This window comes from Poromitra crassiceps, assembly GCF_964638095.1.
Source record: "Poromitra crassiceps genome assembly, chromosome: 14".
Taxonomy (NCBI): Eukaryota; Metazoa; Chordata; class Actinopteri; order Beryciformes; family Melamphaidae; genus Poromitra; species Poromitra crassiceps.
In genome coordinates, this window is record NC_139633.1 from 4,637,485 (window position 1) to 4,652,661 (window position 15,177).

General features: G+C 44.4%; 1 protein-coding gene across 1 annotated transcript in view; it reads right to left on the minus strand.

Annotated features, from left to right (window-relative positions):
- The window catches only part of tln2a (talin 2a), an 85,146-nt gene that overhangs the window by 11,721 nt on the left and 58,248 nt on the right, over positions 1–15,177 (minus strand). The window contains exons 35-47 of the mRNA XM_083651174.1: positions 13,678–13,839; positions 13,283–13,423; positions 12,952–13,133; positions 12,325–12,457; positions 11,180–11,281; positions 10,578–10,748; positions 8,214–8,360; positions 6,535–6,633; positions 5,390–5,509; positions 4,820–4,966; positions 1,921–2,087; positions 425–608; positions 113–238 (exon numbers count right to left, since the gene is read on the minus strand). Coding sequence (XP_083507300.1) covers positions 113–238; positions 425–608; positions 1,921–2,087; positions 4,820–4,966; positions 5,390–5,509; positions 6,535–6,633; positions 8,214–8,360; positions 10,578–10,748; positions 11,180–11,281; positions 12,325–12,457; positions 12,952–13,133; positions 13,283–13,423; positions 13,678–13,839 — 1,881 coding nt within the window. The remainder of the gene's footprint in view (positions 1–112; positions 239–424; positions 609–1,920; positions 2,088–4,819; positions 4,967–5,389; positions 5,510–6,534; positions 6,634–8,213; positions 8,361–10,577; positions 10,749–11,179; positions 11,282–12,324; positions 12,458–12,951; positions 13,134–13,282; positions 13,424–13,677; positions 13,840–15,177) is intronic.

Here is a 15,177-nt window from a genome sequence, read left to right on the forward strand (position 1 = left end):
CAAAATCCAATTTGAATGTATGGCCTGTGGGGGCACTGTAGCTCCTCAGACGGACACTGGCATGCTGTGCAGGAGTGCAGACGTCTGGTACAGTGACACCCAAACAGCGTACCTTGGCAGCACCCTTCAGCTGGTACATAGACGGGTCGTCTGCTGCCTTGCCCGCGGCACACTTAGTGGCACCGATGAGCTCGCCCAGCGCTTTGGCCACATCTTTGACAGCGTTGATCAGAACCACCTAGAGAGAGGACACGCAGATGCACAAGGCGTTATCACCACTCAGTCTGGGAGAAGGAGAAAACAAGAAAATGACCATCGACAGTTCAGTCTCTCATGCTACTTCTTATGAGAGGCACATTGAATAAAAAGGACAACGAGGAAATTATTCAGATTCAAAAAGTAGCCTGGAGCCTTATTGGCTGACCTGTGTCTCAGGGTCATCGCAGCCGATGCTGGCAGCACCCTGTTTGACCACGTCTGTCAGATGGGTGATGGTTTTGGCAGAAGACTGGGCCGCCTGCGCCAACCTGTCCTGACCAGAGGCTGCACCGGACACCAGCATCTTTGTGTCCTCAACCAGCGCTTTGGCTGTCTTCAAAATGTTTTCCCTGAGAGAGGAGAGGAAGAGACAGAGGGAGAAGGGAGGTGTGAAGAGAGGAGAGGAAGAGACAGAGGGAGAAGGGAGGTGTGAAGAGAGGAGAGGAAGAGACAGAGGGAGAAGAGAGGAGAGGAAGAGACAGAGGGAGAAGGGAGGTGTGAAGAGAGGAGAGGAAGAGACAGAGGGAGAAGGGAGGTGTGAAGAGAGACAAGATGGATTAAACTGAAAACACAAAGACAGCCGAGCTGACAATGATGGATGAATCCACTGAGTTACTGTGCACCAAATATCATGGATATATATCCTGGACAAGAGTGTCATATGCATTCCTCCTATGAGAAAGACAGAAGGCCCTGATCTCGATGTCTTACTGCTGCAGAAATAAAATATACCGGTAATATAAAATGAATTTATCAAAACAATGCACATGGGTGCACAGCTCCTTTCATATCAAAGCATAGCTACATCAAACACAGCATAGATCAGTAAGATGATGGCAGGGATTGAGTTAAGTCATTTTTTAAGGGTATGCATGGCATCATTTGAGATAAAAAAAAAAAAAAGGGGGGGGTTGTCATTCCCCTTCACTGTCCCCCTGCGGGACGTCTCAAAATTGTTGGTTCCATAACTCTTCCAAGTTCAAGTTCAACTTTATGTGTAAATACAATGAAATTCTTATCTATGATAATGACCAATAAGGATCTAGGCTGAAATATTAAATCTTTTGTAAATACAAATAGCAGAGTTTAATGTATCAGATCTTGTTTTGGAACCCGACAACTATCACTTTGGACTTTATTCCTTCAAACGTAACTCGACCAAACAAGCTAAAAACTTAACTTGTCAAAGAAAAGATTAGGAACAATTTTCCATAACACGTCCACAAGATTGTGGACATTTTGTATAAGGTTCTAGAAGCAGGCCTGAGTGGAGAGCTTAGCCTGAAGAGCTGTGACACTTCATCCATCTCTGGGCCCCTGAGGGTCATTTGTATTGTCTAACTCCAGACGTTCCTCCTCCCTGCTCACCAGCTAACGTCATGCTGTCACTTCAGGGAGAAATATGGCTTGAAGGCTAACTTCAGACTTCAGTCAGGTCTTCTACATGTAGGCTCATCTAGTTCTGTCACACACAAATGTATCTGCATACATAGCATTAAGTATGAACGTCGTGCACGCATTGAAATACGCTACATGAACACCTTACAGGGCAGGCACATGTTTTTTTTGGCACTTCTACACACACACACACACACACACACACACACACACACACACACACACACACACACACACACACACACACACACACACAGCCCTCACCTGTGGTCTGCAAAGGACTCGTCATTCTCAGCGTTAAGCGTGCCAGCGGAGGCGAACATGATGGTCGTGTCCAGATCGGCGATGATGCCAGAGACGGCGCTAGCCGCCGTGATGCAGGCCTGCGTGCCCTTGTTGCCCGCCTGGAGCGCTGATAGTACCAAGGACACCTGCAGACGCACACACAGACACACACACACACACACACACATTCATGCACACACGCACGTGCACACACACACACACGCACACGCACGCATGCACGCAGTCACACACACACGCACGCACACACACACACGCACGCACACACACACACACACACACACACACACACACACACACACACACACACACCAATAAAAATGCAGCTGAGGAGATGAAGACATGGTTAAACCAGGCAGTGAGTGAATGTGTCCATGCCTGACCCGTCTGAAAAGCAGCTGTGTATTTTATTACTTTAATTGATTTATTTATACATCAGGGTCGTGTCAGGATGGGTAGTTTTTATTTTGTTTATTTTAGTTTATTACTGGAAACTAATACTATGAGGTCAAACTAATTCACCTTATGTAGCCCCGCCCACTTGACCCATTGTTTCACGACTTCCTGTTCAAAAACGCTGGCTGTTTTACCTGCTCAAACTAGTCTGACTCACCTGGTCAAACCTAGTTTGACTCACATATGAGTCAGACTAGGTTTATGAGTCACACGGGAAGTGTAAACACAATCAGAACTTCCGATTGTGTTTACACTTCCGGTTAGTGTCTCAAGCCAGACTGTCTCTTCTACATAAGGTGAATAGAATCAGCAAGCATAAAATATATGAAAAGTGGATTTGGCTGTTATTTTCTCTGGTCAAAATAGTGATCTACAAGCAGAACATGTTAAGGATTTTGATGAACACTTCCCATTCATTCAGTTGAAAAGCCCCAAACAGAGTAGCCGCAAGAGGATTAAAAAATGTGCTGCGACAGCGAGAACAGCACGTCGGTGCACGGCTCTGCACAGCATCACTCACTGCACAGCATCACTCACTCACTCACTCACTCACTCACTCACTCACTCACTCACTCACTCACTCACTCAGGGGAACCACAATTTGTCAAACTAGTTTCAAATCCATTTGTTCTCCTCTCAGATGCTTTCAGATGTTTCAAGGCTTTTTCTACATTAAAGTCAACTTCAACGTCATTATTATCCCAAAGGAAATTTGGTCTGCAGCAGGAAGATAATGCCCACTTCAGAAAAGCACCCTATCATTTAGTGTAATTTAGTGGTGATACAGTAGCACCACAATCTGGGAACCCAGAGTGTATCAATCTGACGACTAATATGACTCTAGGACAGATGGATGATATTTCGGGGTTTCTGCTGTAGAGCGGATGTCCCGCCCCTTCCATCATTCTTTACAGTCCAACGACGTCTCATATGCAGCTATTTATTATTATTATTATTATGATCTGAAATGTCGTCTGGACCGACAATCTATCAGCCCCCAGCCTCCAGCTCCATTCTCGCGTCAATTGGATCACCGCGGCGCACGGAAGCGGAAGTCTTGGCGCCGACATCCACTCTACACCGCAAACGCAGAAATATCCTCTTTCTGTCCCAAAAGACTCTGGATGCCCAGATTGATAGCACCACAACAGCAAAACACCATGGATTCCCCAAATGCTACCATGCCCAAAGCATTTTAAAGCGTTTTGTTTGCATTGAAAGCTTACAACTGGTGGTTCATTGCATTGCTTTGATTAGATGAGTGGAATATTGACCATGCATTATTAAAACAAGATGAAGAAGAGTAAGGCATTATGAATCAAACAGTGAGACTTTGAAGCATAAGCACATCTTTAGAGAAGGCTTTCAGGGGGTGTGTCATATGATCAAATGTGTTTCAACACCAACCCTCTCATGCTGCTGACATCATGGCCTAACAGGCTGAATGAACCACTTGGGGTAAACTACACAGCTAGCTAGCACATCATGTTTTGATGAGGACATGACATACTGTTTATGTACTGTTGGTCTCCCAGAGCTACAGATATTTATTTTTCTCTCTGTCGCTCGATGCAACCCTTTGGAATCGCTCTGTTTAACTCGCTCGTCAACAGGCACAATAATTGACGGACATCTGGGGGCTATAACGTTACGCAATGTCGTGATATTTGTCCACTACGAGCCACCGTAGTTGTTTACAAGCTAAGCCTATCAGCGTGCTCCTAACGCAAGCTTGCGTATCTATCCTGGTAGTACAGACTTCACTTCATGTCAGCTCTCAGCATGTCAATCAGCTGTCAATGCGGTTTGTTGCCACACAATAAACCAGCGGTTTGTTCCAAGCCAGTGTGATCCTTGACTCACTCTCACACGGCAGCCAATCAGCGTTGAACAGCGAGCGACTGATGCCAGCGTAATTTCGCTCGAGTTGGGATATTTCATCTCGGGCGACGAGCGTATTTTCTCCCTATCGCTCTGTCTCTGTCGCTCGGACGCCCAGCGATTTTTCTCCTGGGCGAATATACGCTCAATCGCTCGTTTGCATTGACTTTGTATGTAAACTCGACGCCAGCGGAAAACTTTAATAGGTCGGTGTGAACGCAGCTTAACAGGGAAATCTTCAGCCCTGGATAATTTAGTACAAAACGTAAACATATCGATGGCGGCAGAGGAGAGTTACAACCCTTTGGTTCATGTGTGGAAACATTTGAAGCAATTTAGATACACAGTTACTTTGGTGGGGATGTGGATTAGCAGATAGTAACAATGTGATGGAAAAAAAATAGACACAATGTTGGCTAGTTTTCACACAGCTCCAGTTCCTCAACATATCAGCCATATACTTGTATGCTTTGGAGAGAGGGGTTAAAGACCCTTAAAGATCAAAAGGAATATGTTGTGGTACCTTCTCGGTGACGGCGCGGGCGCACTCGATGAGCTCCCGCTTAGTGAAGCTGTCTGAGGGGGTGATCTGCAGCGACCCGGCCTTCTGGACCAGGAAGATGCAGCCGTGACCCAGGTCCTGGACTCGAGACTTGATCTGGAAACCAATCTGGATATAGGACAGCCATTAGAATTGACTGGGTGATTCACTAGATACAAAGGCAAGTACGAATTCAAGTTTATGAACGGACACGCCTGGCAAAATACAATTTGGATTAAAGTAAATAATAGAATGACATGTAAATGTGTACAGGAAATGGTCACATTGTGTTGACCTGATAAAGGCACTGCTTAGCGGAGTGCTGTACTCCTTGTAAAGGATTTATGCCATTTTTAAAAACTAGTTCCATGGATTTGTCCAAAATGACACCATGACATGTTCTATACATACATAGTCCCCCGTGCTTGCTCTAACCAAGGAAAAGAGACAAATAATAATACTACTAATCCAAAACAAAACAAACACAGGTCAGTGCTGGTGCAGGACAGATGTATGGTGAGTGAGGGTCTGTATGTGTGTCTCCACCCTCACCTCCTCTGGCTCGGCAGTGTGAGCAGCCAGTCGGCCCTGACGAGCCAGCTGACCGTAATCTGTTGTCACCTGAGAGGCCAGGCCTCCCAGCTCCTCTGGACATGTCACCGACTTGGTCATCTGGTGGACAAACACACACTGTCAAACCAAACCAAACCAAACCAAACCAAACCGTACAATCTCACCTGGTCCTCAGACTCCTCTGGGACTCTCAGCATAAAAAAAACAACAATAAAAATGTACAGATTTCGCACAGTCCTGCAGTGCATTTGTGATAATGATGTATAGACCGAATTAATTATCCATTTATTTGAATGTGATTTCAGCGCTCTGGCTCCCCGAGCTGATTAGCTGCCTTTATTTATTTATTCTATAGAGAATAAAATATTGCGGGGCTGCTTGGCTGTTAGCAACTGAACCATTTTCTAATATAGCTTATAGCATATTACTGTACTGTACATATAGAAACAATTGTGAAATGCCAAGATTATCTGTCATTTTCCATCATAAATGATTTAGATATACAGTATATATCACAATATGCACGCAGTAATTGTAGCCAAATCCCTAACTTCTCCCATCATGTGATGTCACTGAACCTGATTTGCGGATAATGGGAGATTAACATCACAGCTCTGAATGTTGATAGTTAAAGTAAAATTTACATAATTATACAACTTTTTATTAATTGTATTAATTATATGCTGTCCAAAAAAACCAGAACTAAATTTGTAGAAAACGAACTTTTACCACACCACGTTTCACAACAATGAGGTATAGGGGAGTGAAATGTCTCATTCAGTTGGTTCTTGAAGAACATGGTGTGGTCGCCAAGGCATAAAAAATTTAAATCAGTCTTTAACAAGGTAGAATGTTGCTAATGAATCCCCTCAATTTTAGTCATTACACGCTTTGCATATCGGTAGGAAATTAACACCAATCACCACCCAAGTGAGTTTAATTTCGGGCTTGTAAATTTCTAACAGCTGCCATGACAGAGATTATATTGTATCGTACATACACAGGTTGGTTTTTCTTTGGTTTATATGTCAATTTTCAAAAAACATCCGTGCACGTAATTTAAATTCATCAACGATTATAACAACAGTTATTTGGAAGCCTTTCACGTTGCTGTCCCATCTTACCATTTCCTGAGCAGTGACAGCGATAGCCTTGGAGTATTTCACCATGGTGGTCTGGTAATCCACGAATGAGCCCTCTGGTTCAGGTGGTGTACCCTCCAGCTACGGAGAGAGGATACATACACACACGCACACTCTTTATACTCCACATCACTGGTTTGTTATTCTAATTGCACACACATCTTAAAACTTCCACACAATCAGCTCATGTTCACTCGCAATGGCATGTGCATCTACACTTCAATTATAAAATGAAGCCAGCAGGTGTGCAAGCATCAGTCTGTTAAACTGCTTTCCATAAATTAGACTCAGCTTTTTGATTTACCCCCACTCTACCGTGTCCAATCCAATAACACCACAAACAGTATCAGAATATCAAATGGAACAAAACACTCAATATGAATATAAACACTTGTGTCATAAATTACCCTCCAAATCCAGTCATTAATTACAGCTTTGAATTGGCATTCGCTACCCAAACATTTGGGCGGCGGCATCCGTGTATTATTCCTCTGGCATCTCTGCTTAATTAGATTAGTGCTCAACACAGGGCGTCATGGGAACGCTGGTGGAGATGATAGAAATGATGACATGTGGGAAAAATGTGCCGGTCTGAATGCACAACATAACATGGTGTTCATCTTCATCTTGCCTGCTGAGCTAAGTTCTACCTTGTAATCTGACTGTGGTCTTCTTACCGCAGCAGAAAAGCACGGAGTGACTTGTGTTGATGGATTCTTTTAGTGGATTATCTCCATTTAATCAACAACATGCACACGCCTATCGACAGACGTGCACACACACGCACACGTGCACGCACACACGCACACACACCCGCAAGCTCCCACGCAGCCAGCAGGAGGCACTTTCATTAATGAATCATGGCATGAAAACATGCAGAGATGCTGTTCCCATTGGAGACTAACAGATGTGAGGCACTTTTGCACCTCTGAGATAACGAGTGTGACTTTGAGCTCCAGAAAGATGTGATTAGAAGATGCTCTTCTCTGTCTGCACTGGAGAGAAAATGCTTTTTCTTGCTTCACACCTCAGATGTGTTTGCCAACAGTTTGACTGTTAATTGGAGAAATAGTCTGATGGCGTGCTACTGGCTGAGAGTACAGTAGCTTTGAAGGGTCAAGTTTCCTCTGTTTCAATGGCTGCTGCTGACTTGTATTAATGTGCCTGGAGTGAGGCCGAGGTTGTGATGAAAACATTGCACACAAAAACAGGAAACAGTGGGTTAGAACGCAAGAAAAGGGAATCTTAATTAGAAGTTAATGGTTGTGGGTCCAAAATCCTGATTGCCTGGGAAAAAATTAAATCAATTTCACTTCCCTGGCTGTTGTAATCTGTTCCAATCTATTGTATCCCACTTGTTTTGGCACCATGTTGTGTGTGGCAGTCCGCCCAAACCAAGTTCCTTTCTATCATACCAGCTGCAGCATTCTACCAGTCCATGAAGGCTATGCTAAAGTGGCACCAGGTGCTGCTATAGTCTCGGGTAGCCCTGACTACATTTTATTGCGTTGCCAGTGCCAGAGAAAAGCTGCTGTTAAGTGCTAATTAAGACAGGAGGAAAACCCCCCACATAAGCGTGAATTTAATTAACCAATCACAACCCAGGCATTCAAAAATAGGAAGCCGATGGGCAGAGCATGCACCCGGTCCGCACCACTCACCTTGCCCATGGCCTCTGCGATGGCGTCCACCATGCCGCCCACCATGCCCACTTCACTGGCAGCCTCATTCAGTGTCACCATGATGTCATCGACCGCCTCCTTCATGAGCAGGGCCGCCTCCGCTATGGCATCATGGGTATGAGACGCCTGTGAGTTATGACACGGAGGTGTGAGCACACAGCACATCTTTTAGGATGTCATAATGAAGACATGTATTTGTGGATGCAATCATCCTCAGTATTGATCCACTGACATCATAGGGTCCTTCTGTTAAATGGATCTGTTAAATAGCTACCAGGAAATCTATAGTGCAACTTTGAACCCTTCAAACACATGATCTTTAATGGCACACTTTGCTTGAAATGCTACAGTTCTGTTCCTTTTCTGAGGATGGAATATAACACTTGTGTTGAATGGTTTACTCTCTGAAGAAGGTTCATTTATTTCCAGCAAGAGAATCCACGACTGCTGCATCATGAAGCTTTCTGACTTATTCTTCTTGTAGATGGATTCATAATGAATCCATCCATTTCCTAGCTGCTTATCCAGGTCTGGGTTGAGGTGGGAGGGCAGCCCAGATATCCAACTTTCTCCAGCTCCTCCTGGGGGAGATGTAGTCCCTTCTGGTGCATCCTGGTTCTGCGCTGGCTCTCCTCCCAGTCGGTCGTACAGAGTACATCTCCAAAGGGAGGTGCCCGGTGTCTGAACCGTCTCAACTGGCTCTTCTCAATGAGGGGCAGCAGCTGGACACTGAGGACCTCTCTGAGGTCAGCCACATTTTTTACTAGCTTTTTGTCAAGTCTTTAATCATGGAAATATTTGGTCAGTGAATCCAACTTATAATAATAATAAATAAATAATATAATAATAATAAATAAATATAGCCGCAAGCGGCGATGGGCGGGGTTCAAGCCTTGCGCAGATGACAAAGCTTCTGATTCTGACTAGGACATCCTCCTTGATATATCTGCCAAGTTTCGCGACCATTGGACAAACAGGTGCAGAGTTACGGCCTTTTTTGTGTTAGGCCACGCCCATTTCTGCCGTTTATGGTGCCCCCTTTTGGTCGAATTGCACAAAATTTGACACACATGGTCTAGGATGGTCTCCGAAGACCTCCTGCAAGTTTCGTGAAGATTTCTTAATCGGTCATGAAGTGAGGACAATTTAGCTGTGAGGCCACGCCCCTCTCAACTTTAACGATCAATATCTCCGAAACTAAAGTAGCTTTCAAAAATCCACCGATCACGATTGTAGAGCTTGCTCCATAGATGCTTCCTTGCGAGTCTGGTGCAAATCGGTCCAACGGTCTAGGAGGAGATGCAAAAAATGTGTTTTCCAAACTTTTCCAAATATCTCAAAAACTTTCCAGGCGGACATTGAGGGTCCTTATGGCAAATTTGTAGAGCAGGTCCACCTGAACATCTGGAAAAAAAAAGTTTGAAAATCGGACCAACGGCGTGGAAGTTATGGCCTTTAACGTAAAACTGTCGATTATAGCGCCACCTTCAGGCCGATTCGAAAAATCTTTTTTGAGCACCTACCAGCCAACAATATCTGTCATTGGGCCAAATGTCAGGTCTCTGCCATTTACCAACTCATGGGAATTTGCGTCGGGGCAGATGGAAAACGACAACGATAATAATAAACCGGCACAAAAACAATAGGGTTTCAGCCCCTTCAGGGCTTGAACCCCTAATAATTATATTGCACACAAATCTGCATTTGCATTGCATTCTGAGATGGTTTTCCACCATATTGGTTGATTTACAACCGTAACTCATTCATAATATTGGGTACACGAAGACGCTACCAGCTGGCATCTTGCCCTGTGTTCAAGCTCCACCCCCTCTCCACCGCGAGACCCATTATTGCAGCCTTTCATACAACTCGGCCGTCCCACCCGCCAATAACTGGAAGCGAATGCAAAGAAATGACTCGAACGCAACGAAAACACCAGCGCAGACGCTGCGTGACAGCAAGTAAAATGGCGACAGTGGGTGGGTGTCAGAAAGTTGACGTCACATTCCCACGCGTAACAGCGAGAGTGGAAAGTGTGATGGTTTTACCTAGTGTCCTCTAGTAAGAGAGTGGCATCAGTGGAGGACCAAAATGCGAGACTCATTAGCCAATGAACAGCCAGGAATGGGTCTCGCGCTACTTTTGCATGCTAAAATAAAGCTGATATTGTAAAATTTGATTCAAGGGATGAAAAACCCTTTCAAAGTACAACACAAACTGTCTATTTTGCTGCAACTCGACAGTGCTGCTTTTTTTACTCAAGAGTTCCTTCCTGGAAAAAAACTGGTCCATTGGAGTGAATGGAGATGTCGGAACTCTTCTATTATACGGCTCTGGTTTTACCTTGCGGTTTCCTCCGCCCTCCTTGGCGGCGTAGAGCATCTGCAGGGCCGACTCAGCCAGGGTCTTGGTTTGGTCCAGGAAGGTCATCTGCAGCTGGTGGTCGTTCAGCTTGGAGGCCACGCCCACAGAGGCCATGATCAGTGGCTCAAAGTAGCCGGCCAGCTGGGTCACCTGACACACACGGGGTCAAAGTTCAGAAAGGCTGCAATATTTTCCCCTTTCCCCTCAATTAAACTCAGGTAAATGGCACACCTTCACAAGGTGCAAGCAGAGGCACAGCCGCCATCTTTCTTTGATTGGTGCTTTAGAACAAGTGAGTTCAAAACTCATCTTTGTTCCTATTATATTTGTTTGTATATCTTTGCTCACCTTTTCAAATACATGTATGTCTCTATGTGTGTGTATTAAACTCTTTAAGTATTTCTTTGTTTATGGTAAGTATAACTTTGTGTTACGTGAGGAAATATTTGTCATACTATCATTTAAAAAAAGAAAAAGTATTTGTTACTCATAGTTACAGTAATAAATAACTCCCTGCCCTTGGTTTAATAGTGTGTGTGTGTGTGTGTGTGTGTGTGTGTGTGTGTGTACGTAGACTGTACCTTGTGTCCTAGTTGGGCGGCGTCGCCTCTGGCAGCGGTGGAAATAGGGTCGATTAAGTGGCCAATCTCCTGCACGGTGGATGTCAGCTGATCTTGTAGCGCCTGAAGACAGGAAAGACTTTTTGTGTCGTACTTTTACAAGAGACAGGGGTAAATTCCAATAATTCCATGGGGGAAAGTGCAAAAGGTGGCAGGCAGGGAACTAGACCGAGAAAGATTTGCCCCAAGCTACTCGAGCAAGTGTCCTTCAATTCATTATAATTAAATACAACTGGTGTCCTGCAAGCACCATAAACTGCTCCATGACAAAGTCCTGCATGCAAATCTACCAATATCGGGTGTAGGGTGGTAACCGCCAAATGAGGATACAATTAGCCAAAGTGTAGATCTATTGCCATACGATAAATCAAATCAATGCATCTGTGTATTGTAGATTTCATTAAATCATATATACATTAGGAGCTAAACGGTAACACAGCATCTACAGAATCCCTGATTTCTATGTAATGAGCTGTTTGTGACCTAGAATGGACAAAAACCTAATTAAAACAGCCAATAATAGATGATTATCTTAATAGATAGAGAGAGAGAGAAAGCAGGAGAAAGAGAGCAAAATAACAACATGTGCTGAGAAGTTGGTTGAGTGTAAATCTGTCTGGACCTGAAAGAGAGAGAGATAGCTAATTGATAGAGCTAGACAGACAGACAGACAGACAGACAGACAGACAGACAGACAGACAGACAGACAGACACACACACACACAGACAGACAGACAGACAGACAGACAGACAGACAAAGACAGACAGACAGACAGACAGACAAAGACAGACAGACAGACAGACAAAGACAGACAGACAGACAAAGACAGACAGACAGACAGACAGACAGACAAAGACGGACAGACAGACAGACAGACAGAGTGACAGACAGATAGACAGACAGACAGACAAAGACAGACAGACAGACAAAGACAGACAGACAGATAGACAGACAGACAGACAGACAGACAGACAGACACAGACAGACAGACAGACAGACAGACAGACAGACAGACAAAGACAGACAGACAGACAGACAGACAGACAGACAGAGTGACAGACAGTTGCCTGTGGATGAGAGGGGCTGTTCTCTGATGGTTACTTACCTCCAGTGAGATGTCGTCCCTGCTAGGTAAGTTCTGGCTGACTGCAGCCAGAGACGCGTGCTCAATGTCCCGGATACATCTGTTGATGTTATCAATGGACGAGTCGCACTCCCGCTGGCCTGGGGCCTTGTCCCTGACAGACAAATGGGAAGAGGAGGAGAAGAGCGATAGAGAGAATGGGGGAGGCGGGTGGGGGTGTAGATGGGGGTGAAAAATGGATGGAGAGAGGGATGACGAGGGGGAAAAGAAGAAAGACAAATGAGATGAGACAGGAAGCAAGGAGGAGGGGAGACTGTTAACAGACTTCACTTTGGTTCAAACACAGGCAGGCTGGCAGGATATGGTTTCAGTCACCCTAACATATTTTCTACTCAATCACTCCTCTCATTAGAGGCTCAGGTCACCTCTGCTGAGATAGATCGTGTGGGGCCCCGGCCGTCACTACGTACAGAGAAAGACAGAGATCAAGCTGGGCTGCCAAAATAACTGTGACACCTCCAAGTGGTCTGGAGGACAGGCCACAGGGACAGAGTAAGTCAGTCAAAGCCGGAGCTGGACTTGACGCTGGACTGGACGCGATCTGAACTTGTTCAGTATGAACCAATGGTCACTCACTCACTCACTCACCGGATAGCTGTGATCAGACTCTTGATGGAGTCCGAGACGGTGCGAGAGTGACCAGCCAGACCAGACCAGGTGGGCGGGTCTTTGGGGTTGATCACCAATGAGCGTGCGGTCTTCAGCAGGTGGGTGGAGCTATCGAGCATGGAGCGTGCCGATCGAAGGATAGGCTCCTGAGCCGCAGAGCCCTGTAGAAAAACAAGTTTTTAGACGAGCAAATTCAGCCTGAATGTAGAATGAATGTATTAAAATATTCTGTTGTGGCAGCAAGTTGCTACAATGTTGCTAATGAACTTAAACTATGCAACAGCCATACATGATGATCACACATGCATACCTCATGGCTGATCTGAGCAGGGACGCTGGCAAACTCTGGGTTGGAGGCAAATGTTGTCAGGTTTTCCACAGCCTCGATTAGTGGAGCTGTGGCAACGTGACACTTGTTCCTGTTCTCCTCTGAGAAATCACCATCTAAAGCCTAGAGAGAGAGAAGAAGGTACATGGTGCATGGATTGAAATTAGAATACAGCAGGTGCATCGAGTAACAACTGTTTTTTAGAGTGTCAATATTAGCTGAAATTAATCAGAAATGCTTCAGAATTAATTCAATAGGAGGATTCATCAAAATCATTATACAAGATCAATCTCAATCCTATAAAAGTTGGTCTATTAAGTCGTACGCAGCTTAGAGGACAGAGCCACCCTTGGATGAGACTGCTGGAGCAGCCCTACCTTGATAGTTTTGACCAGGTTGGCGGTGCTGTTGGCCACCTCCTTGGCAGATTGGACAAAGTGCCTCTTGGCAACTGGGTTGGCTGCCTTGGAGGAAGCCAGGCGGCAGGCGTTGCACAGAGCCGACGTGTGCTTTGCAACAATGGTGGCAGCAGAGAGCACCTGGAGCATCACAAAGAGCAACATGTTAACTTAACCATGTACATGTTATCTTAGAGGAATTATTCATGCCTAAATTCAAATTCACCCCTCAGTGGAAACTCTCCGCCTATTTCCAAACTGCTGAAATCAACAGAATCAACAAATGAATGCGTAAAATGTCGATCAAATCTCTTCCAACAGTCCAAAAGTCAAATGTTTAGCTCATTGTCTGCTCAACAACATTGCTTTGATCTAGGAGGTCATCAAGCAACCAACCCTGCAGTGTTATACCACTGCAGGGTTGGTTGCTATGCTTTTTTTTGGAGCTGTAAAAAGACAGCTGTTAAGTTCAATAGTTTGTAAGACAGCTGAGGTGGAAGTACAGGGGCTACCTCACCAAGTCAAGTCAAAGTCAAGTCAAGTCAAGTCAAGTCAAATTTTATTTATATAGCACCTTTCATACACAAAGGCAATTCAAGGTGCTTTACAAAAAAATAATCGAAAAAACAAGCAGCAAAGCAATGCACATATAAAAAACACATAAAAAACACAGCCGACAGTTTTAGTTAAAATATATACTCAAATTAACAAACATGAAACATTATTTCTGTTTTAAATAAGTTACAAGGCACTCTTCAGTATTATTATTACATGTACAGTCCATTTGTTGGAAATGTACAGGAAAAATCTTTTTAAAATTACAGGCCGAGAGAGGCAGTAGTTTAGTAGCAGTTAAAAGCAAGAGTAAACATAAAGGTCTTTAGCTTGGATTTAAAAATAGGCAGAGTAGGGGCAGATCTAATGTGTTCAGGGAGTTTGTTCCAGTTATGAGAGGCATAGTGGGAGAACGCGGCTTCACCATGTTTAGATTTGGTCCTTGGGACAATTAGTAGACCAGTGCCTGAAGATCTCAGGGATCTGGATGGTTCATAGTGTAGAAGCATTTCAGAGATGTAGTGTGGGCCTGACCCGTTGAGAGATTTGTAAACTATTAGCAGAATTTTAAAGTCTATTCTAAGATTTACTGGCAGCCAATGCAGGGATTTGAGAACTGGTGTAATGTGTTCAGCTTTCTTGGTTCTTGTTAGAACTCTAGCAGCCGCATTCTGAATGAGCTGAAGTTGTTTAACAGCTTTTTTGGGAAGACCATTGAAAAGACTGTTGCAGTAGTCTAGCCTGCTAGAAATGAAAGCATGAATTAGTTTTTCAAGATCTTGTTTGGACATATAGCCTCTAATCCTTGCTATATTTTTTAGATGATAGAAGGCAGATTTTCTTATAAGCTTGATGTGGGAGTTGAAATTTAGATCAGAGTCAATAATAATGCCAAGATTTTTTACCTGGTCCTTTGGCTTCAGA